Source organism: Xyrauchen texanus, chromosome 3 (assembly GCF_025860055.1).
Source record: "Xyrauchen texanus isolate HMW12.3.18 chromosome 3, RBS_HiC_50CHRs, whole genome shotgun sequence".
Classification (NCBI taxonomy): Eukaryota; Metazoa; Chordata; class Actinopteri; order Cypriniformes; family Catostomidae; genus Xyrauchen; species Xyrauchen texanus.
Window position 1 is genome coordinate 27,696,853 of NC_068278.1, and position 26,314 is coordinate 27,723,166.

General features: G+C 37.6%; 1 protein-coding gene across 2 annotated transcripts in view; it reads left to right on the forward strand.

The window, feature by feature from the left end:
• LOC127623693 (PDZ domain-containing protein 2-like) overlaps positions 1 to 26,314 on the forward strand; it is a 93,454-nt gene that overhangs the window by 25,590 nt on the left and 41,550 nt on the right. For both annotated transcript variants that reach the window (XM_052098148.1, XM_052098155.1), the window contains exons 2-5: positions 6,731 to 7,202; positions 12,824 to 12,969; positions 18,415 to 18,547; positions 18,920 to 19,087. In XM_052098148.1, coding sequence (XP_051954108.1) covers positions 6,731 to 7,202; positions 12,824 to 12,969; positions 18,415 to 18,547; positions 18,920 to 19,087 — 919 coding nt within the window. The remainder of the gene's footprint in view (positions 1 to 6,730; positions 7,203 to 12,823; positions 12,970 to 18,414; positions 18,548 to 18,919; positions 19,088 to 26,314) is intronic.

Sequence of the window (26,314 nt, forward strand, 5' to 3'; positions counted from 1 at the left end):
CAGAGTCCTTTTTTCTTTAGAGTGTTTCCAATTTGGAACATAGTGCTGTAGATAAAATTTATGATCGCGGTTATTAGGGCTAACTAAAGTAATTTGAGGTATAACCACGATGATTGTGTACTTCAAATTCCAATCACATTTTGCCATCCAAATAAGTTTATTTTAAGCGAAAATGCCTTAACGGCACATTTGTGTGTCTCATTTTTCCAATGTTATTGCCTGTGAAACTACAAATAAACTCAGACCGAAGCGGTCCACATCCAGAGCACATTCTGAAGAGTGTGTGAAGATTCAATGCTTCTAATCTGCTCTGATGCATGTGCCATCTGTGGAGGTTCACACCAAACCCCAGTGAAAACATAAACGTGGATTTCTGATAGTGAACAAAAAGCGCTTTGGTTTCACTTGAATTGAACGATCGTGTTATGGCAAATGTTGCTGTAATGTTATTGTAATTTGGTTGTTGCAGGTTCATACAGTGACACAGAGGAGACACCTGTGTACTCTTTTCTTGAAGATGAAAGAATGTAATTACATAAAGTACATTTTAACAGATTCTCTTTTTTCATGAGAAATATGGGCTTGTGAGTTTAATGGGATAGCTTTAAAATAACGTGTGAAAATGAATTAAGGACATAATTAGTTTACTATTGCATAATATCTTATAATATGATGTAATTGCTATCCTTGAGTTCCAAAAATATCAGAATAAATGTCATATGGATCAAGACTATAGTTTTTCAAAAAGAGAGGCATATTTTATCTATTTGGAAATATTTTGACATTTTAAAATATGATTTTTCATATCATTCATTACTTTTTATAAGCTTTAAAAAAAATCATATATCTGTATTTTACTATATGATTCCAAATATGAATAAATGACTTAAGGTAGATTAAACACGCATATTAAGTATGAGAGTTTATTGACATAATCGTGAAAGCCCAAAAACAGGCAATTAATTACCATAATCATGAAAGTTCTAAAACAGACAATTAATCATTATAGTCATGATTATTTAAAAAAAATCATTAGCTGAATTTCATAATCATTACAGCCTTACCTCCAACATAATTTTAGCATTAGTCATAAATGGCATGGACCGTTTTCACATATCCGGGTTTGGAATGTGGAAGTGAACTACAGTGGGGTAGACTTCTATAGATGTGAATAGGAGACTTTAGCAAATATTATTTTTTGCTTTCCTATTTGCTCCAACTGCGAAAGAAAAATTCCACTATTAGGAAATGTTTTACAACTTTCCAGAAGAGAAAATAATTGAGTGGTGGATTACAACAGTCAGTAGAGAAATATGCCAAATTTCCTCTCCCTTCCTCAGCAGCCGTTCTAGAAACGCCATTTCACCAGTGTTGACTCTTTTTACTGAATGCCATTTAAATAATTAAATTATGGAAAATATAAAAAGCTAGAGTTAGATTTACACTGCTAAATTAATGCAGTGTCTGTGAAAATGGTCCATTGGTTAACGATATTTAAAAAGGACATCTGTAAAATTTAAAATGCAAAGGTTAGCATATATTTATGATATTCATTCATAACAAATCACTCTCTTTTACTATTTCTCTTCAGAAACTGCCTCCTCTTTTGTTTCTTTTATTGGTATCTCCCTCCATTGTCTAGCTTGCTGTTTAGGGGATGTAAGCAAATGCTTTGTTGGTGTTTTGCATCAGCACTGTCAGAATGGCTAGTCAAGAGGACTTTTTCATAGAGAGTCCACATTCCCCCATGCTTGTGTACAGATGTAAGTTTGTAAAACTGGGGAAAAATATCACTCAGCCACAATAAATTAGATGTAAGTGCAGGCATATGGATATAGAGTTTACAGAATAGTGAAGTAAATGTTTAATTATTTGACCTTGGGACCCTGACCACTTTCTTGTGAACAACTTTGTCATCAACTTAAACACAAGGTGTGTGCACTCTTTTGTAACAATTCTTGGCTAGATGGCTGTTTGATGGTTTGACTACATCTACCTTTGGCTAGTTTTAATGGATTAAGGTCACAGGATGTGATGCGTTTAAGTGTTTAAAAGCATTATTTAAGATTTATAAATCCTCCATGCTTTGTGCTCTCATAAGGTCATCTTTTACAGTGCCTGACATCATTAAAACAAACTTTGCAAAACAAGCAGCACAAATGATTAACCATGATGATTTTAACATATTAATGCACAATAACAGATTGCAGGTCCAAACCAGCCGAGATGGTCATGTTCAGAATACAGCTAAATAAGTGAATCCAATCACTCATTACAAGAGTCACATGAGAGAAGACTTAAAATGGTGATAAAATATTAAAATGTGAACATGTTTTGTGCAGCTTACAGTTAGACTTGTTAAAAATCTAGGTTGCTTTGGGAGTGATGTTAAGTTAACATGTTTCTCATGACATGGGCCTGTGTGTGTGTGTGTGTGTGTGTGTGTGTGTGTGTGTGTGTGTGTGTGTGTATATATATATATATATATATATATATAGGGCAGGTGCTGCATCATTGTTGTGTTTAAAAGCCTCTAGGAAACCATCAGGTTCTTTCAAATAGACCGGAAATGTAACACCAGAAACTTAAATTGGAAGTCACTGCTGATGTATACAAGAGATTTAAGACCTTATGATTTCTTACACATTATGCTCCTGATTTTCCAACTGCTCATGGTCGCTCTTCTGCCCATGCGGAGCAACTGGTTGGTTTCCGTAGACCATCGATTGTTTCATTTGGCTGAAACGTCGAGGGAAGCTCATTCCTTCGATGGTTGGATCTCTTTTTCCCGGACTTGTTGTGTGGAAATATCTAGGAATATTTACCCGCTTATCACTACGTGGAGTCAATTCATTATATTCTCTACCATCCTAAACAATGGGCGAGCAGTGATACATCGACAGCTTCGGCATTCGAAAGGATATAATTCATCAATGCTAGACCGAAGGAGATTTGCAAATGTATTTTGCTTTATTCTGTTATTATGCTGAGATATTCAGGTAAATCCGGGGCCTGGAGATCTTCAGCAGGTGAGAGTGAATGGTACTCCATTTGTTCCTCATGGAGCTGCAGCATCGGGTGTTGTGAGTTGCTTTTGTCCAATTACTGAATTGTCAAGAAACATTTAAGTACAAGCAAGTGGAGCGATTAAGTGTATTACCAACTTGAGTTGCAATTCAGAAAATCTTTTGTCTGTGGGTCTCCGTCTCTCTGTATCAAATGCTGTGATTGATGTGCATTCCATGACTGAACTTTCAAACTATGTTATAGCACAAACAAATTAAATGATTAAGGGTCTTACAAGCTTAGACGACAGTGTGGAAATGTGTTGTCAGTTAGTTCATCTTCACATGTACAGGCCAAAGACACCACTTTGGGGCCGACAAAACTGGCAATATTTAAACGGTGAAAAACTAAATTATTTCAAACTGTTAAACATGCACAAATTCTTTGGGAACCAAAAGGGTTTTTTGGATGACATTTAAATATTAGAAGTGTTGTGTCTTAGACTGAGCAAATTGAGCAGTTGTTAATTAACTGAAATCTTGATTATTTTCTGAAACATGGTTGACTCCAGCAACTCCATTAAGTGTGTTTAATGTGCAAGGTTATAATATACATAGATGCAATCGTGAGTCTTGTAGGGGTGGTGGGGTTATGATTTATGTTAAAGAGGCTATTCGGTGTAAGCAAATCGAAGCACTTAGAGACATGCCGGAGTGTGTTGGAATTAAAATCATGCTTTCTCCAGAAATTTTCTTTGCTATAATTGTATTGTATAGACCTCCATTTGCTAAGGAGGATTTTTATGATCAACTCTCTAAGGTTCTTAAAATGTATGATGCTAAAGAAATAATTTTAATGGGAGATTCTAATATTAATTGGCTAGATAAAAGATGTAGAAAATAATTAAAGTTAGTTATTAGTAAGTTTCATTTGACCCAAGTTATAAAAAGGACAACACGTATAACAAAGTTATCTCAAACCTTGATAGACTTAGTTTTTTACAATTTATAAACAGGTTTGTTGGATCACAATCTTACACTAGTTGTAAAAAAGTAGTCTAAAACTCGGTACAAAATCTTAGCCAAAAAAATGTGATGATGTAATTCAAGGTACAAATAGTCAGACATTCTGTGAAGACTTTATTGGAAGTGTTTTAGCAACTTTAAAGTAACAACTATGAAGAATAAACATACACAGTCTTTACCTTGGTTGAAAAAGATTTGTGGCAATTAATGAATTTGAGATATGTAGCTCTAAAAAAATAATTAAAATCTGGTCTTAATAAGGATTGTTTAGTGTATAAGGTTCTTAGAAATAAAGTTACGATGGAAGGCTAAGGCAACCTTTTATCTAGATATTATTAAACAGGTAAAGGGTAATACTAAAGTGATTTGGCAATCTATAGATAAATTAACAGGCAAAGGACATCGAAACCATGGAGTTGCAGAGATTAAGATACATGGGATGCTTCAAAATGATGAAACTATAATAGCAGAGAATTTTAATAATTACTTTGAGTCTGCTAATAAATTAGGTGGGAATTTGAATATCTGAGGATTGGAATAGTAGATGAATATTGAATGATAATTTAATGTTACATTTTAATGAAATAGATGAGACAACAGGTAATAAAATCATTTTATCATTAACAAACTCAAAGGCAAAAGATAGTTGGGGAATAAATAGTGAGGTCATTAAAAAAAACAAGGATAGTTTAATTACTCCTATAACTTATATTATAAACCAGTCAGTGAAAGAGAGCGTATTCCCTATTTTTTAAAATAGCTGTGGTAACTCCATTATTTAAAGCAGGTGATAGATTAGAATTAAGTAATTATAGACCTATCAGTATTCTTGCGATAATCTCAAAATTGTTGGAAAAATTGATTGCTGGGCAGCTTGTAAAGCATCTGAGAAATGCTAATTTATTACATCCAATGCAATTTGGTTTTCGCATGAAGTATTCTAGAGAAACTGCTTTTTTGTTACTTTATAGAAAATATTAAGATTAAATTTGATAAAGGCGGGACTGTGGGGGCAGTGTTTTTAGATCTTCGTAAGGCCTTTGATACAGTTAACCATTCCATATTTATTACTAAATTATTGAATTATGGATTATCTTAAATTGGATATAATCTTATTTGATGGAACGTACTCGGTGTGTTAAGGTTAACAATACATTATCTCCACTCAAATTGTGTAATTTGGAAGTCCCTCAAGGATCAATACTGGGGCCACTGTTATTTAGCCTATATATAAATGATCTTCCTTTTGTGTGTGATGTAGGTTTTTTTTTAATGTATTTAGATGATACTGTCATATGCACATGGTTGTAATGCTGATCAAGTTGCAACAAAGCTCTCATGTATCATGCAAAAAGTTTAACTTTGGCTTAAGTCTTCAGATCTTGCATTGAATACTCCAAAAACTGTAACCGTATATTTTATTAAGACATGTAACCCAAGCGCTTTTCCATATGTTTGTTGACGGTCAGAAGTTAAACAATATACAAGAAGTGAAATATTTAGGGGTTATTCTGGATTCAACTCTTTTAAAAAAACAAAAAAAAACAACACGTATACATTGAAATATAATATAGCGACGTTTAGACATTAGAAAATCTCTACTTAAGATGTATCAAGGGTTTATTTGAATGCAATGATATTTTCTCATAAATACTTATTTCTTGTTGGTCGCAAGCAAACAAAATAACTTTAAAGCCCATTATATCACTTTATAAACAGGTCATTAAAGTATTAGATAGGAGATCTTTGCAGTATCATCATTTATTTATATTAAATAAATACAGGTTATTGTATTTGCTTTGAAAATGTAATTGTTTATTCAAATGTTAGGTTTGTTTTTAAAATAGTTCATAACATTGCTCCTCACCCTTTTAAAAGATTTGTACATCTTTGTTCAGAACAGATGACAAGGGTTTCTAGATCTACTGCACGGAGAGATTGCAGAATTCCTAAAAGAAATTCAGCATTTGCACAATCTGCCATTTCATACAAGGCAATTAAAGAATGGAATAAGCTACCTGATTATCTTAAAATTTGTTTAGATTTGTATACGTTCGCCATAAATGTTAAAAATTGGCTTTTAGTACTTCAAACTTGTCATCATTAATTTTATATGATGTTAGAATTTTACTATTAATGTACATGTGTGTATTTATGTGCATAGTTTTTGTTTATATTGTTTTATTTACCTGCCCAGTGACTGCAGATGGAAATTAGCTAGTAGCTAAAGCTGGTGCAAACTTATGGCATATTGAGAAACTACTTATGGCACATTGAGAAACTCTCTTGTGTGCTTTTTGAATGATACAGGTTAGTGTGGTTTGTGTCAGCTTTCTAAACGTATTTAATTTCATGTCAGTGTATCTTATGTGATACTGAATGTTCAATTTGATGGAGAGCTCTATAATCAACACAAGCAAGGAAATGTTTTTTATTATTTTGTCATCAAACCTGTTGGTTAACAGACCATCATTCCAGTTTACCAGTATATGTTGTGACTTGGATGCTGGTGTGTTGGTGTCCCTTGCGGGCTTCTTAACTAATGTAACTAGCAATTCTTCCTTAGTCAACCAGCTTTACTGGAAAGACAATGCTGGTTGATCAGCTAGACTAGCATCATGTACCGACTAGCATGAACCAGTCTGGAATGGCATGTAGATTAGCAGTTTACTCAACAATGTTTTCTTATTTCTCTACAGTTACTTGGCAGATCAGTGCTGGAACGGAGGCTTCATCTACCTGATCATGTTGCGAAGAATCAAACGCAAGGCTCCTCTCCCTCCATGCAATGGCAGCAGTGGGGACAACGGTGTGGACGTCTCCACCGAGCACCGAAACAATGTCTCCTCCAGCCCCACACAGAATGGCAAGCGAACTCGCAAATTTGGTGTCTTTTCCCGCTCCTCGTTCACTCGCGACAGCAAGGATAGTAAAGATAGCCAGGACATTGAACTTGAGAATGGTTATAGCTCCATAGAGACAGAGGTCACATCCCCAGAGAGCAGCACCCCTCAGGACACACCAACAGATGAGAGTCCAGTTATTGGTTCCTCGGAGCTGACAGCGAATCCTTTGAAGGTGGGGAGCAAGGCCACCCTACCTTGCCGATTACAATCATACCACTCTGAAAGCTCCACGACAGAGTCAATAAGTAGTGAAACTTCCACTCAGGTAAGTTTTTGTTGAACAATAAAATAATTAATTTTTTTTAATATAAAGTTAATTATATAACAAGAACTGGTTGATTTAACTGGTTATTCAGTAGGATAATGGCATCTGAACCGAATGAATGCAAGGATCCGCTATAGCTGTGGAAAAATGCCATAGTTTGTCTAAGGTTGCCAATTAGCACTGAGCGGTTTATATATAGCAATATATGCGTAGCAATATTTACCTACATATATGTTTTACTAAGACATATTCAAACTTCTGTTAACATTTTTGAATGATGATGCAAACTAATCGTTTTTAAAAGGTGATATTTAAAAAGGCTATATATGTGTGTGTGTGTGTGTGTGTGTGTGTGTGTGTGTGTGTGTGTGTGTGTGTGTGTGTGTGTGTGTGTGTGTGTGTGTGTGTGTGTGTGTGTGTGTGTGTGTGTGTGTGTGTGTGTGTGTTTTATTTAAAATTGTATAATACATTGAAAATGCCACAAAGACATTCACATTTCTGAACTCAAAACTTAATCCCCAATGGAATAAAATAATTGATTGATGCCAAGCAGCCTACACCACTAGGGGGCTTATTAATTCATAATCACCTTTACTGCAAAAACATCAATGCTTACTTTAAATCATTGCACCCTTGGCCCCACCCACTGGTTCTCAGTTCATAAACCGAGAGAGCAGGAGAGACAGACCTGGTGTGGGATAATAACTATTCCTGATCACCAAAGGGGACCCATCTGGACACATTTTTATTGTTCTTGTATATAAATATGCACTAGACAGACTAATTTGACCATTGTCATGTATATCGCACCACTATAATTAGACGCTGTATCAAGTTACAACTGTGAAAAGGAGACTCCATTCGGTTTCTTTCAGCTGCACTGCATCTTGTTCTTTTGAGCACAAATGTGTCCTGGACACGTTCTTGCACCCATATGTGCTATTTTTAATTGTTGTTGTATGTAAACAGGCATTAGATGGGCATCTTTGTTTCCAGCGATTTTATACTATATTTGATACTATATGTGGGTATCTAGTTCACCATTCTTTGGACTATGTATGTGCATTTTTTTCAGCTCCTATCTTTGCTTGCAAACCAGTCATAATGATTCAAGCTTTTAAAGGAACTGTTATTGAAGGATAGGCCAGTTAAAAACACCACTGGACCCGATCGCAAAACCTTGAGTAAACCGTTTCAGTCATGAATATTTCAAATGTCATGACAGTTTGATAGTTTATGGTGATGAGTTATAACTGTTGTGCTCTCTCTCCCGCACCATCCTCCGCAGTCAGCCTTTATCCCTCTTGGAGGCTTAATTAGCCTGATAAGGGACCGGGTCTGTAGAATCACGACCCGGCCCCACCCTCCGCACATGCCCCCGGCATGACGTACACCCCTCTTTCCCTGGGGAGGGGCGTGACTTTCGCCCTGTCTGCCGGCAGGTCATCCCCATCTACCTAGATGAGGGAGGGGACAAGGGGAGGGAAACGAATAATAAAAATGGGGGGGGTATTTCCTGTAACAGTGTAGTACCCCACAAAAAAAACACTAACATTTAAACGAGAGTGAAAAGGCCAACGCGGATCGGCAGTGAGCGAGAGAGGAGAGAGAGATAAAAAAAAAAACACTTACTCGCCAGTTCTCCGATACGCCGTAGCTTGTTCCTCGGCCACTCCTCCACCCTCTAACGGAGGACAGCCTCGCCTCTCTGAGCGGCTCGGAGGCCCTGGTGGACGGAACGCCCCGCCGCATTCTCTGGGAACAGAAGGGGGTTTCCCCCGCTCCTGGCAGTGGTTCTCCCGCTCCAGGCGGTCGGCACCGAGCCCTTCCCTGCTCGCGGTCGGAGGCTGGTAGGGGACGACTCCACCCCTGGCAACGATACTGACCACTCCAGGCGGTCGGTTAGGACCCCCCCTCCCTTCGCGGTCGGCGGCCGTTCCTCCGATTCCAGGCGGCCGGGCTCCTCGTCCCCCGGCAGATGTCCGCGGCTGCTCCATTGGGGTGGACGGTAGTGGCGAGAACTCTACTATGGCGTATCCCTCCTCCTTCTCGGATTTCGGCACCAGTGTAATGCTGTTCAGTGGAAAGGAGGAGGTGAGAACCGGCTTGGCAATATAAATAATAGTTTTAATGATAAACTTCAAAAGACAGATCTCTCTCTCCCGCACCATCCTCCGCTGTCGGCCTTTATCCCTCTCGGAGGCTTGATTAGCCTGATAAGGGACCGGGTGTGTATAATCAAGGCCCCGCCCTCCACCCTGTCACATTCAAAACCAAGCGTTTTAGGCAAAGGGTCAGAGACAGGGTGGAAAATGTCCATATATTACAAAAATGTTCTGTTTGCAAAAACAAAAATAAGTTCACTAACATTATCAGTGGACCACAGGGAAGATGATAAAATTATAAAAAATAAAATAGAGTATGTCATGACCTCTTTAAAAATCAATACAGTGTCCATGATTTTGCTCAATATTGTATTTCCAGCTAAATTATTGTGAATATTCAGTATGTTGCCTTGCCTCTGTATACTGAAAAAGCTAACAGAAAACAGAAGGGCACTTTAATGTCTTTGTCAACGTCCTTGCCATTGGTTTCCCTTTGAGTAAGGATGAGTGGTTGCTTAATGCTCATTTAATTAGTAATTTAGGCCCCACAGTGTGGCTAACTGCATGTGTTACTGATTTGATCCTCCATTGAGACTGCTGTCGTTCCTCGGAGCATGTAAGCCTTGTGACATTAGACCGAGTGGCTCACTTAAAATAACCATAAGGGTTTTTGATTTTATATATATTCATGTGTCTGTGGTTGTCAGAACTGCTTAAAGGGCTCATCCCAAGAAGCTGTGCAAGTCCGATTTTGAAAAATCACAGGGAATTTCAAAGACCAAGATGGACTGGTTTCAGTGTGATTCAACAACATGCCATTTTTGAAAAGCCACATGAGAGGACAAGGGACTGAATCCACATGCTTTTCTATAACTATCTCCTTTCCATTTAAAACAAAATAAAACCTGAAGCGTTCCCATGCAGATTTAGCAAAAACATGTCAAACTCTTTGAAGTTGTTTTTAGATGGCTTATATTTTTACAGACTTTATATATTTAATCTGCAAATGGCCAATGCTTGTCAATTTACTGGGGAATCGTAACAATTTGGTGGGGGGGGTGGGTTGGTTTTATTGATTTTTTGGAAATAAGTTTCTTATTTTTTTTTTTAGGCAAAATTCTGTAGTTCATATATTTCAAGATTACAATAGATTTTTTGCTTGGCATTAAAACATGATTTAAATGACTAGAAACATCAAGTAATAGCACATCTACAAAGTAATCGAAAAATGATTTTAAATTAAACAATAACTTATGAGTCATTAAAATGAGCCACTACCGTGGAGACAAGGAATATCTCTGCTACAAATGTGTATCGGACCATTTTGGCTTGTTACTGTTATCTTGTACCTCACCAACCACAAGCATAATGAATATTTCATTGTGTATATATCTTTGTAGTTTTATACAAACTGATGACTTATGAGTTATGACTGATTTCACAACCATGTAGATAACGGGGAAACTCTTATGTCTCACATCATCTAACCTCTCAAATGCACATCACTGGATATACAGTGAGATCACTATTTGAGTAATTAACAACATTAATATGTTCATGCAGGTGTGATGTGTAGGAACATGCCAGTGGGAGCATGTACATGCTTATTGTGTCATAGAAAAAGCATGAGAATGTGGAGAGATGCGGCAGATTCAGTGTCAGTGATTCATCCTGCCCAAAGGCTTTCGTTATAAACATGCCCCTCTCCTAGACACATTTCAAAAGGAAATGTGAACAAGTGGCAGCAAGCATGTTTACAATTCCAAGGTGCATGCAATCAAACTGCCATGTCGGGAGGGATTGTAAAGGTATTTTTGTTCCACTAGCGGCACCAAATGGAATTGTTCAAATAGTGACTGTCTCCATATAGGTTATTCAAAGACTTATACTGCTCCCTTTCTAGGCCTTTTTTGTAACATGTTGCAAATAAACTAATGCTTATGTTGTATTTTGTTTTATTTTTAGCTAATGCTAATGTTAGCAAACCTGGTAACCAAGCTACTTTGGGCTGTCTTTCAGGATTTCTGTTTCTGATTTAGGCTCTAGTATAATTATACTGTCATTATTATGACAAACTAACCTTTTTCCTACTAAGCAACAGGTAGTGCCACCCCAAATTCATACTATTAGTTGAGCCAGAAGTTGACATGTCAGACCTCTCAAACAAAAAGTCTGTTTGACAGTGCTACTCTTTGGCAGTTTTTAGGCTCCTCAGGGAGTATAGTTGTCTTTGCACATTAAACTGGGATAGGAGAAAGTATTTCAAATACTTTTAAATAATTTTAACTCCGCAAAGACATACATTAGATCTTCTGATGACAGAATTATCAATACGAAGGGTAAGCATTATGTTATGTAATATCAAATTCGTATGCTAAGGGAATATTTTTAGTAATTGTTTGAAAATATATTTTAGTGTAATTTCAGGACACATCTTTGAAATAGTGTTTAAAAATTCATGGGCTTCTATTCCAGCTTATTAGAAAAGCTTTGATATCAGACACAAGAGCATTGAGTAGCTTAGTGGCTGAAGTGAACACGTTTTGTGATACAAGCAGTTAACATCAAATCAAATCCCTTTATTGTCACTCAACCATATACACCAAGAGCACCAGTGGGTGAAAGTAGTTCCGATCAACATAGCAGTCATGACAGTGATGAGACCTATACCAATTTACAAGAAACATCAGATTTACACAACACAATATACAAATAATAATATACAATGTGCAGTATACAATACATACAATATAGAACACACATTCACAATAAAAATATGATAGCGTATATATATATATATAACACACACACACACACACACACACACACAAACTACTGTAGATTTTTTTTGTACGTCATTCTAAAAAGGAGGTCAGGAGGAAGGCCCCTAATTGTCTTGGGCCACATTTTTTATTTGGATGCTTTGTCAAGTTAAAGGTGCTGTTAGCTGTTTTTTTATTTTTATGAAAAGGTATGCAAAAACATTTAATTCTCCCTAAAAAATATTAAATAAATGTTGTAAGATATCTCATCTGTCTCTGTGACCGCACTAGATACTTAACACAGCAAACAAAAATGTGTCCACAGGCTGTGGTCTCTGATGCTTTCTGCCTGCCAATCATTTTGAACATTCTCATAGTATTGTAGTTTCAGTTATTTATTGAGGTGTAATGCCATTTTTATGCCATGTTGCTCATAACAGTTGTCAGTTGAGGGCGCTATTTTGCTGCTGTTGTTTTTTTACTACTGCTTCTGCTAGATGTCGGTCTCAATAAAGCTCATTTGGTATCTTTTGAAGTGTGGGGTTTTGGATAGAGGGTATGTGGCTAATCCAACGTCTCAGCTTGTGTTAATTCTAGAACGGCTAAATTTGATTAAAACACCTTTAAACAGAACTTAAACTGTTTGAAAAACGCATCTTGAGACACCTGCGTTCTGCTCTGTTCGTATCTAACTTTTTTTTAGTGCAGAGACACACCCCTAAGGATAAATATCCCCTCCTTTTCTGTCCTACAGCCCCATGAGGACAGCCGGATCTGGAAGATGCATATGGTGAAGGGTCAGGATGGACTGGGTATCCAGATCACCGGTGGACGAGGTTCCAAACGCTCTCCTCACGGCATCATCGTGGCCCATGTGGAGGAGGGAGGGCCCACACAGAGGTAAAAATCTTGTATTCGCAAAGGTTTTCATTTGCTGCCGTGGCAACAGTAGGTGCCGTGGTGACACTGTTCAATCAGCATCTCATGCAAAAGTCAGGCAGTCTTGAGTGCAGTCCACGATACTCATTAATCTTCAAAGCCATTTTGACGTCCTTGCACAGACACATGAAAAATATGTCTGCTGCTGTATGACCAGTCTACAAGGTATCAAAATCTTAAAGGGATAGTTAAATTCTGTCATCATTTACTCACCCTCATGTTTTTCCAAACCTGCTTGACTTCAGTGTAACTTACAAGATATGTTAGGCTGAATGTTAGTAACTGACAACATCAGTCACTCTTCTCTTTCATTGTATTGAAAAAAAAATACAATGAAAGTCAACGGTGACTGAGGCTGTCATTATGCCTCACGTCTCCTTTTGTTTCACTGAAGAAAGTCATGCAGGTTTGGAACAACAGATGATGAGTATATACTTTGTACTTAGTTGAATTTGTGTCTACTGATTATTTTAACTGTGCAATGTTCAGTAACGTGATACGGAAGCAGATACACATGGACAAAAGTATGTGGGCACCCCCTTCTAATTAACGGGTTTGGCTATTTTAGCTACAGTCATTACTAACAGGTGCATAAAATCAATCATACAGCCATACAATGTCCTTTGGGAAATGTTTTTTGAAGAATGGGGTATACCAAGGACTCTGTACAAACAGTGAGGTCCCTAACCTATCCGCCTCAAGGTTCAACATGTTGGGCATTCTGAGATGCTATTCTGCTCACTACAGTTGTACAGAGAGTTTTGCTGTAGCCTTTCTGTCAGCTTGAACCAGTCTGGCCATTCTCTGTTGACCTCTCATCAACAAGGTGTTTCCGTCCGCAGAACTGCCACTCATTGGATGTTTTTTGCACCATGTTGACTGTTTTTTTCATTCCACCATTTTCAAATTCTACCAGCAATCATGCCACGGTCAATCACTAAGATCAAATTTTTCACTGATGGTTGATGTGAACATTAACTGATGCTCCTGATCCGTAGCTGCATGATTTTATGCATTGTACTGCTGCCACACGATTGGCTGTTTGGGTCATTGCACGAATAAATAGGTGTAGAGGTGTTCCTAATAAAGAGCTCAACAAGTGTAAATCGATATTTTGGCAATTTCTCTCCAACTCTTCTCTTTCTCCACCCGGTTGTGGAACAATTCAGATTAAACATCAAATATGCACTGGTGCTCCTGCCAATGTTCCAGTCATTTTTCCTCTATGATAGAGTATCAATACTTTTGATCCCTGTATCAATATATTTTTATTAATCTAATAAAATTATTCGTGGCGGTCAGAACCTGCAGGTTCACTATTTCAATGGTTGTCTTTCTTGCTCGGCACAGTCCAATCTCAATACAATTACGTATCGTGATTTTATGAAATTGTGACATATGTATTGTGATTGGGATCATATTGAGAGATGGTTAGTGATACCCAGACCTAGTTTGGAGTGGAAGAATTTTAATGGACTGCACAAAGCCCAGACCTGAACCCCTTTGCACACCTGATGGGTTGAATTGCAATGACCTTTTGTGCCTGACCTCACTAATGCCTCCTACACACTACATGACTTTCATAGATGTGGGATTGTGATACCGTTCATATTACACAACTGTCTGTCTTGTCATTGAAGTAGTGGAGTTTTCAAATTACACAAGGAACTGGCGACAGGGGTGAACGCATTACAAAACATTTCTCTATTGACAAATCCTGACGACTCTACCTGAACTTCAAAACAAATTACATGCGAGAAGTGATACAAGATTTCATTTCAGAATATGATGTGCATGTTTTTAATCGCCTAAAGGTATCATATATTTTATTGGTTACAATATGAAAAGTACCTCCTCCTGTAAAATCTAACTATTTGCTTTCCTGACTGTCCAAGAGAATTGGCAATTTCTCTCCAACTTTTCTCTTTCTCCACCCGGTTGTGGTACAGTTCGGATGAAACATCAAATAGGCACTGGTGCTCCTGCCAATGTTCCACAAATTTTTCCTCCATTTCCTCTGTCCAATGAGACTTTCTTGATACAATGAGACGCAGTCATGCTAGTTGATGTTCTATTTCAGAAACATCAGGACTCCTCCCACTGAAACTTCCCGTGCCCCCGTTTCTTGCTCTCTCATTGGCTGTAGGTCATTGGCTGTAGGTCGGGCTGCAGTATTCAGTCAAAACACATTTTACATTGCACGATTTGGAATCGCAGACAGGTCGAAATATTAAACATTCTAGATATTTTGCTGACATCAGCGACGCGTCAGCGCTTCTTTCAAATCACGTCTTTTTGATAATTCATACATTTGCACCAGCTCGCTAATAACTGTACACCCCGTGTTTTCACATTGACTGATTTTGACTGACTAAACAACATAAAATCAGCTGTCAGCCTCAAGGTAGGTGGAGCTCCAGGTCACACCTTCTGATGTTATGAACCAATGACAGTAAGACGTTTAGAAGCCGGCAAGAATTTTTCCTAAAAGTTCACCCCAGCGAGCTGTTATTAACCACCGAAACAAAAACACCTTCTTTTTGGCCAGATTTAATTCTAGATTATGTCACACCCGTTCATTCTTCGATTTCGTAGGAAGTATATCTGGGCCTTTTAGTTTTTATCTCTCTGTCATTAGGCATAATACTTCTAAACTGTGTTTAAAGCTAAAATGTTAGGGAATTTGCTGACTTGCTTCCCTTTGTTATTCATTAATGCACACTTTGGCAAAGTTTGGAGAATGGACAAGGCCTGATGGTAATCAGCCAAAAGCTGAAATTAACCCTCCTTGCTTCAGAACATTGAATTACTCACCCTAGGTGATTTTTTTCAGTTAAATGGATCCATTCAGAGAAAAATGAGTCTTTGTGGCTTTGCCTCGGGATTGTTTAACAGACCGAAAAAATTAATCAATATCAGAATATGAAAAGAAGATATGTTGGAAAATACTGTACATACACAGCTTCCTCAGAACCCCCACTGTCAGAGGCGGCTATTTTTGGAACAGCACTGGGATTTATTTTTGCAATTTAACAGTAAAAACTTTTCTCCCACACAGCTTGTAATGGGGCCATTTCTGAGAAACATATAGACATGAATCATGTACATTAGTCAAATTGGCTGCTTTCCAAACCTTTCTTTCTAGTTAGTGAGGCACAAGAGGGCGGTAAGATCAGGACTATCATTGCAACATGATGTTGATAGTTATGAAGCTTCCTGTTCTTATATAACATATAAAACTGACATAACCTCAGATTAATTCGTCTGTTAGGGAAGCCCTGAGGATTTTGACTTGCAAGAGGCATTATGCATTAAGGTTTTGAATCATTCTCTCTTCACTGCACACTGTTCATCGACTTGATTGTAATGAAGCCTCAATTGAGTGTTTTTAGAATGATTCTAAAAAGTCTAAGCCTATTAGAAAATTAACAGATTTAGCACAGAGACAGAGATGCCTTTGGGTTTTTCATGGCTGTATCTACACTTTATTTCCACTTTTTTATAAAAGTATGGTCAAACGGATGATTTCCTGCTGATGGTTTTTACATCATTTGTGTTTTCGTCTAGACAAATAAATAGTAAAATTGCATGTGTATTATCTGAAAATTATTTTACACTGTTTGATTTAAATCCCAAGAGTAGGTCACCCCTGCTTTCGTTTTGGGGCATCCTGTTTAAATTTTAATGTGGAATAAATTCTGTAGCATTCTCATGATTCATATACATATAATAGGTTTTATTCCTCTGTCCTTTAGGGGGGTATTTACACCCGATTTAATTTACTATCCGATTGAATAAGCACATTCCATTTACACCTGGTCACATAAACGTGTCTCCGGCAAACAGATATAAAACCGTACTTTAATTCCTACGCTGTATGCAAATAAAACAGAGGTCTCTTCCAGGATTATGCTAATGCAGGGCAGCAAATTTAAAAGATTGAATTTATTATTTGATTCCAAGTGACTTTGCCCAGTGCACATGTGTGTTTGTGTGTTTGAGCGTGCTGTGTCGTTATTAGCGTTAGCAGGTTACAACTGCACATGTCTATTTGGCATTTTACTTCACCAAACCTTGAGCTCCAGATGCGTTATTAAACTAGATTAACTGCGGAGCAAATGCTTACCAAAACGTGGTTGGCATACTATACGGTTTGTTTTGTACAGAGAACAGTTACACCCCTAATGGTTATATAATATATATATATATAAAATTTTGTGGTTGAATTCCCAGCAAAAAATGACTATATTTTGATATATACCTCTGGGCTTGTCGTAGGTAAGATGTGTCATGCAGCTGCGGTTATTGTCAGTGAATAGATTTAGTTTCGTCAGTGATCTGTATCCTACAATGTGCATCCATTTCTTGATTTGTTATGTATTGTGAGAAGCGAGCGCTATGCAATTAATCGGTAGCAGCTGTTATGTTTTGCAATTTCCTCATACTGACGTAGCGCTGTTTGGGTGGAGTAAAGTTTACATATTTAGCTTGAACAGCCAGAAGCATTTACACTGTAACGGCTTTAATCTGGATTGAGTGATCAGATTTACACCTACTGAGCACTTTATTAGGAACACCTGTGCACCTACTTATTCATTCAATTAATCAGCCAATCGTATGGCAGCAGTGTAATGCATAAAATCATTCAGATATGGGTCAGGAGTTTCAGTTAATTTTCACATCAACAAAAAAATTTGATTTTAGTGATTTCAACCGTGGTATGATTGTTGATGCCAGATAAGCTGGTTTAGTATTACTGTAACTGCTGATCTCTTGGTTCATGCACAATGGGCTCTAGATACAAAAACATCCAGTGAGCGGCAGTTCTGTGGATGGAAACGCCTTGTTGATGAGAGAGGACAACGGAGAATGGACAGACTGGTTCGAGCTGACAAAGGCTACGTTAACTCAGATATCCACTCAGTACAATTGTAGTGAGAAAAATAGCATCTCCGAATGCAAAGCATGTCGAACCTCAAGGCGGATGGGCTATAATAACAGCAGAAGACCACACCAGGCACTTTATTAGGACCTTGGTGTTCCTAATAAAGTGCTCAGTAAGTGTATAGGTGCCTTTTGTATTTTAGGAAGTGGATCCCTCTTAAGGGTATCATCATATTTGGGGGTCCTTGGCATCAAAATGTTTGAAAACCCCTGAAAACCCATTATCCATCAATTCTCTACCGATAAATGTCCCATCCTACATTTGATCTAGCTGAATATTGTGTTTCGCTCTGAAATACATCACATTGATGAAGAAAAATGGTTTGCGAAGGTCTTTTTGTGTTAACTGAAGTCAGCAATTTCACTTGAATAGCTTCAAGGTAAAATCTGGGGAGTCCACAGCATTTTTTTTAGGAGAGTATAACCTGATCATGATCTTTGTGGTTATTTTTTTTATTTCAGAGATGGACGCCTGAAGGCAGGTGATGAGTTGCTGATGATTAATGGTCACTCGCTTGTTGGGCTCTCACACCAGGAGGCTGTAGCTGTGCTCCGCTCTACTGCTGGACTGGTGCAGCTGGTGGTAGCCAGCAGGGTGAGTTTCAATTCAAGAAAAGAATCATGAGTCTAAGCAAACATAGTTTTAATTCCTTTATTTTATCTTGAAAAACAAGCCTATACATAATCAATAACGGTGTATTATTGTAAGGAAGTGACTTCACACACCGATAATGAGCTGTTCTTCCTCCATTCATTGGAAGAGTTCTACTTCATATAAATTCCGTTAACTATTCCAGCACATAAGGATGTCACGACCGGCAGCTTGTAGCAGCTAAAAAATTGAAGAGTTGAAGAGAAACGTTGATGGGCTTGCTGCTTGGCTTTCTGAGATTAAGTTAAAAATACTCTCTGGCTGTTCAACGGCACACAACATGCGCTCTCCAACTGCTCTTCCTTCCTTTCACAGGATGAATCCGAAGTGGACTTCCACAAGTACCCATCCACCAGCCTGCCCGACTTAGTGAGCACGTCGGGTCCGGATGTCTCACCTTCCCCTGGGGAGGAGAAGGAGAACATAGAGCCGGACATGGAGGACGTGAGGGCCATCAGTCTTTCACTGCCCACCCAGGACTTGGTAAGTACGCATGCTGCCTATCAGCCTGATTATCTGTCGCTTTCATCTTGTGCTGCCTCCACTGCCCTCACATACGCAGCTGCAGCAGACTGCTTTCCTTTGTGTCTGTGTGTTTATGATTAAAAGTCGGTTTTGAGTAAGGGTGGGCAGTATAACCAAAATCTTATAACATAGTTTGAGTAATTTTATATCAAGGTATATATCAAAATATAGTCATTTTTTGCTGGAATTCAACCACAAAATTTTTATATATATATATATATATATATATATATATATATATATATATATATATATATATATATATATATATATATATATATATATTTGTGGTTGAATATTATATAACCATTAGGGGTGTAACTGTTCTCTGTACAAAACAAACCGTATAGTATGCCAACCACGTTTTGGTAAGCATTTGCTCCGCAGTTAATCTAGTTTAATAACGCATCTGGAGCTCAAGGTTTGGTGAAGTAAAATGCCAAATAGACATGTGCAGTTGTAACCTGCTAACGCTAATGCTCCGCTAATGCACCTGTATGGCTGTATGGACACACTCCGCCTGTGTTTCACGTGGGCATGGTTAGGGAGTAAGGGAATACATGTAATGGGTTTACGTATTTAAAATACAAAATATTAGTAACTGTATTCCACTACAGTTTCAATTTAAATAATTGGTAATCAGAATACAGTTACATTCAAAAATAATTTTGATTACTGAAGAGATTATTTTGCTATTTAATGTCATTTGTTTCATTTAATATTTTGTCTATTCAGTTGGAAAAAATGCATCCATATAAACATCCAAAGTGTTTTTGAACAGTTCTTAAGATGTGTGACATTCATTCGAGCAGACAGAGAAGTTTGAAGTATGTTTGGAGCAGCAGAAATAAAAATAAACATTGTGTAAATTTTCTTGTGAATGTGTCATATTTATCTTTGTATATTTAGCTTTGTCATATTTATCTTTGTATATTTAGCTTTGTGCTAAGCAAAATAATTCTAGCAATTTTACATAACCCGTTACTTGACACTATCATATATTTTTATCAAGAAAATCCACATTAGAACATTCATTCTTTATTCTGTAGTTAGACCTTTGATATTAGGGCAAAACTGTTATTCTTGATAATAATTTTTGCATTGTTTTTCTGTAAAAATATAAAAACATCCTTGATTTTCCAATTTGCTTTATCTTGTTTTAGAAAAAACACTGTGTAAGTTTTTTTTTTTTTTTTTTTTTTGTCTTACAGTACAGGCAGATTTTTTGAAGTCAAAACAAGTGAAAAAAATCTACCAGTACTGAAGAAGTAATCCACAGTATTTAGATTATGTTACTGACTTTGAGTAATTTAATGAAATACGTTTCAAATAAAATTTTACACCATGTATTCTGTAATCTGCAGTGGAATACATTTTAAAAGTAACCCTCCCAACCCTGCTCATGGGTTAACTTTCTACAGAGAGAAGCTGTCCTATTAACTGTTAGTATGTTAAACCAGTTGAAGACATCACAGTTTGCATGCATTAGTTGGCAAAACTGAGATAACAAGCCACGAGCGAAGCCCCTGTGTCATTTATGTCTCCTGTTTTTCTATATGCAGTCAATTACAACAGTGATGGTCAAAATGCATTTACAAAACAGGCACTTTTTGCAGACATTGCTTGTCGCAAGCGCCGTATACTGGTAATGCATCGTTTACGCTGACATCACCTGAGGATATATAGTGTGCAGTGCGCATAGAGCCGCAGGTGAGCACGAAATTGCTCACAGACACACAGGGTGTCTTTCTTTAAACAGGCACTCAGTGCTAGTTCAGACAGACATAAAACAAGAACTAAACTGCTTTGAGTGTTCATAGCCAACGTTATGTTGCCCTTACTACGTTGATGAAGATGTGGGATTTGCGCATACGATTAAAATAAGAGTCGTGTTACGACGTCCATTCTCGTGTTTATTTCTTCTATAGTGATGGAGAGATTCTGAACGTTGAATATGCATTGAGTTTGAAATGCACTTTATGTTGATGCATGTCACGTAATAATGCAAGTATTAAGTAAAATCATTTAGTAATTAGAGAACTATTATTTTTTTTTAGTTACGGAACCTAACGAAAATTAACCATGGTTTTACTATAGTAATATTGTAGTAACCATGACTGTAATAAGAAGGACCATTGTCACCATGGTTTTCTTAGACGAAATCATGATTTTAATAGAATTAACCATGATTTTATGTAGTAATACTGTGGTAGCCATATAGTAACCATGGTTTTACTATAGTAATACATTGTAGTAGCCATGACTGAAGTTTGGACTGCTGTCACCATTGTTTTCTTGGCAGAAATCATAATTTTGATACAATTTACCATTGCATACTGTAGTTTCCATATAGTAACCTTGATTTTACTATAGTATTGTAACCATGACAGTAACCATGTTAATTCTGTGGTTGCCTTCACAACTGTTTGTTTTAAAAAAAAAAAAATAATTCTCCCGAATTTGGAATGCCCAATTCCCAATTGGGTCCTCGTTGTGGCGTAGTGACTCGCCTCAATCCGGGTGGCAGAGGACGAATCTCAATTGCCTCCACATCTGAGACCGTAAATCCGTGCATCTTATCACGTGGCTTGAGTCCGTTTATTTGTTTTATCTGTTGTCCATTTATGCATTTATCTGTTGTTTTGCCAAAATATATATACAGGTGAAACTCGAAAAATTTGAATATCGTGCAAAAGTTCATTAATTTCAGTAATTCAACTTAAAAGGTGAAACTAATATATTATATAGACTCATTACAAGCAAAGTAAGATATTTCAAGCCTTTATTTGATATAATTTTGATGATTATGGCTTACAGCTTATGAAAACCCCAAATTCAGAATCTCAGAAAATTAGAATATTGTGAAAAGGTTCAGTATTGTAGGCTCAAAGTGTCACACTCTAATCAGCTAAACACCTGCAAAGGGTTCCTGAGCCTTTAAATGGTCTCTCAGTCTGGTTCAGTTGAATTCACAATCATGGGGAAGACTGCTGACCTGACAGTTGTGCAGAAAACCATCATTGACACCCTCCACAAGGAGGGAAAGCCTCAAAAGGTAATTGCAAATGAAGTTGGATGTTCTCAAAGTGCTGTATCAAAGCATATTAATAGAAAGTTAAGTGGAAGGGAAAAGTGTGGAAGAAAAAGGTGCACAAGCAGCAGGGATGACTGTAGCCTGGAGAGGATTGTCAGGAAAAGGCCATTCAAATGTGTGGGGGAGCTTCACAAGGAGTGGACTGAGGCTGGAGTTACTGCATCAAGAGCCACCACACACAGACGGGTCCTGGACATAGGCTTCAAATGTCAAACGTCTTACCTGGGCTAAAGAAAAAAAGAACTGGTCTGTTGCTCAGTGGTCCAAAGTCCTCTTTTCTGATGAGAGCAAATTTTGCATCTCATTTGGAAACCAAGGTCCCAGAGTCTGGAGGAAGAATGGAGAGGCACACAATCCAAGATGCTTGAAGTCCAGTGTGAAGTTTCCACAGTCTGTGTTGGTTTGGGGAGCCATGTCATCGGCTGGTGTTGGTCCACTGTGCTTTATTAAGTCCAGAGTCAATGCAGCCGTCTAGCGGGACATTTTAGAGCACTTCATGCTTCCTTCAGCAGACAAGCTTTATGGAGATGCTGACTTCATTTTCCAGCAGGACTTGGCACCCGCCCACACTGCCAAAAGTACCAAAACCTGGTTCAATGACCATGGTATTACTGTGCTTGATTGGCCAGCAAACTCGCCTGACCTGAACCCCATAGAGAATCTATGGGGCATTGCCAAGAGAAAGATGAGAGACATGAGACCAAACAATGCAGAAGAGCTGAAGGCCGTTATTGAAGCATCTTGGTCTTCCATAACACCTCAGCAGTGCCACAGGCTGATAGCATCCATGCCACGCCGCATTGAGGCAGTAATTAATGCAAAAGGGGCCCAAACCAAGTACTGAGTACATATGCATGATTATACTTTTCAGAGGGCTGACATTTCTGTATTTAAAAAACTTTTTTTTTTATTGATTTCATGTAATATTCTAATTTTCTGAGATTCTGAATTTGGGGTTTTCATAAGCTGTAATCCATAATCATCAAAATTATATCAAATAAAGGCTTGAAATATCTTACTTTGCTTGTAATGAGTCTATATAATATATTAGTTTCACCTTTTAAGTTGAATTACTGAAATTAATGAACTTTTGCACGATATTCAAATTTTTCGAGTTTCACCTGTATATATATTAATATGAATATAATACACCTATATATATATATAATACACCATGGTCCTGGAGGATTGTTGTCTCCTTTCACTGTGTACTGTACTGACTTGACTAATGCCACTGTTTACTAAGCAGCCATTGGCTCTGCATTTGTCGATCTCATCACAGATAACAAATTATTCAGTTGTTCTGTGCAAGCAGCTGCGCATCAAATCAGTAACACCACAAAGTGTTAATGTTTAATCATACAAGTTATAGCATTGCTATTGTTTGATGATCAGTGATGACATAGCTAATGCTGGTCATTAACTTCAATGGCAATTCAATTGCACTCTGACAGGACCGCCAACCCAACATATTAGGATCATACATTTTAAGTGTTTTGTTTTGTAGAGCATTCCCCATAGTGCTTGGTTTGAGATCTTGTATGGTGCAGAGTAAAGTGGGTCATTCCCCACCACCCCCACCACATCTTTACTGCGCACACGTTCTTTGCATTCAGAACAAAAATGAAAAAGAGCAGCCTTCCCTGCCTGCTATCTAATTACATTTACATTCCACAACTCATGTTGATAGTAGTGAATTTGGGGCTGTAAAGCTTATGTCTGTTTTTCTGTAGAATTTATAACTTTTAACATATGTTTTTTGTTTGTTTGTTTGTTATCTTCCAGTGTCCATTTCAAGTTATTTATTGTCACTTTTCAAGCTTTCATAAAAATAGCAACCAGGGCTATTTACATACTGTATAAGGTTACATTTATTGTACTGACAATTAGCTCAGTTTCAGAATCGAATCAGCTGCCAACAGAGGCTGCATTTTAAGGCACTATAGGCATGCAACTGACTTGAAGGCTATTCCAAAAGGCAGGCAATTTAATTTTGCAGCCTTGCATAAGATACCAAGTTTCTAAGGCAGCATTCATGTATCCTTCATGGAGAAGGCAGTCTCAGGGATAACACATTATGCTGAGTTAAGTGACAAAATCAATCCAAGATGACAGACAAAGCTAAATACATGTTCATTCTAAATATTTTTAATTCCAGACCAAAAAGTATTTGAATAAAATGTACTATTTTACACAATATTTGTACATTCTGTATATATTTTTTGCTTACTATAATATCTTGGTGGTAGCTTAACAACATTCTAACATCAAGCTTTATTGAAATCGAATGTAAGTCGGGTCACCTGTACGCTTTACATGATTTGTGTTGCACTGATGATTTGAGTGGCAGCTATGAGGCCATTCACACCGAAGAGTTTTGCCTCCGTCTGCGCTGTTTAGAATTTTTATTTCTCTCTCTGTTAACAAGTGCTATATGGATGTCTTAACTGCAGTGGCATGTCCCGCTGTTTTTTATTTTAGCACCTCACGCAGGAGCGCTCTTCTTGAGGAGAAAGACACCAGGCTTGTGTGCATCTCAAGCTGTAGAGAAATGCTACACACATTTGACTTTACGTCGGCAGCCAAATGTTTCTGTGCTATGTAAAAAAAAAATATATATATATATATATATTACATTTTATTTTATTTTTTTAAAGAGACACTAATTCCATGACTGACAATATTGTTTAGTTTATGGAAAAGCAGCTATAATGAACAAACGTTTATTGTTTCTTGTGACTTGATTGTGTCATTATTATATAGCATAATATGCATAGTCCATCACATTATAGCGCAAAAGAAACACCAAAATGAGATTTTTCCTATTTGTCCGGTAAACTTTATCATTGCTGGCTACATTGGGAGGAACCAGCATTTCCTAGCTGAAACTCTGGTCTAAAAAGACCATAAGTTGTGTGTTCCAAAACAGTTATTTTTGAGGTTCCATGATGGTTAGGAATATGCCTTAGAAAGCAGTAATCATAAAAAACTCACTAGGTTTTGAATTAATATTAGGGCTGTCGATGTAATGTGTTAATTCAGTGCGATTAATTAATCGTGTTAAAAACTTAACGCATTTAATCGCAATGCCCCCGGATTGTAATAAGGAAGATTCCTGAGAAATGCAAACTTGTAGTACCAACTGTTTACTCCAGAGGGCAGTAATTGAAATTTCAGCTGTGTGGCAATGCACAGTTTATACAGTGAAGAAAACAACCAGAGAGTCAATTTGATCTCTAATATAGTGAACACTTACAGTGAAGAATATGGAAAACTCAGTTTCTCCAAGATTAATCCTTCACTCTATTTGTGATCAGGTGCTCATTCACGGCCTCTAAAGCAGGAGGTGAATTTGAGCAAGGCTTAATGACTGCTCTCCTCTGTATCCAAAAAAGTGTTTCACCTAGCACGATGTGAGAATGGTGGTTGGGCGGTGCTAAATCTAATTTAATCTACACCCTCATTTCCAATTTGATGACATTTATTCAGACATCCCAAGTCTCCCGGAAGTTCCGGGAGTCTCCCGCGTATTGATAGCGGCTCCCTGATGCCCGCAAATTAGTTAAAATCTCTACCGGAATCAAGAGCGAGCGAGCAAGAGCAGTTAGACTGTGCTCCAAATCGTGTTGCGCGCACGGCAGAGAGGGAGAGAGCGAGAGACCTTGCGTGTGTGTGTGCATCAAGAAGTGAAGACAGAGAGCATCCTGATTGGCCTGTTTCGGTAAATCAACCAATCAATTGTCAGTGTGGGCGGGCTTTTATCTCTTCTCCCGAACTTAATTAATCAGGACAGTGTATCTAGACACAGGAGCGCCATGGCAGAGGGAGAGTGCCTCAAAAAGCGAAAATATAAGACACATTTTACACCAGACTACACGAAAGTGTACCCCTGTCTAATAAGAGTGAAACATAATGACAGTCTTGCACGCTGTACAGTTTGTAACAGTGACTTCAGCATTGCCCATGGCGGGTTAAATGATTGTAAAAGACATGTTGAGGTGAGTTAAACAAGTTTCATTTCATGTGCATATTATTCAGGCCGGCTAGTTACCTAGGCTACATGAAAACAATAAACTCCTTAGACCTGTTTA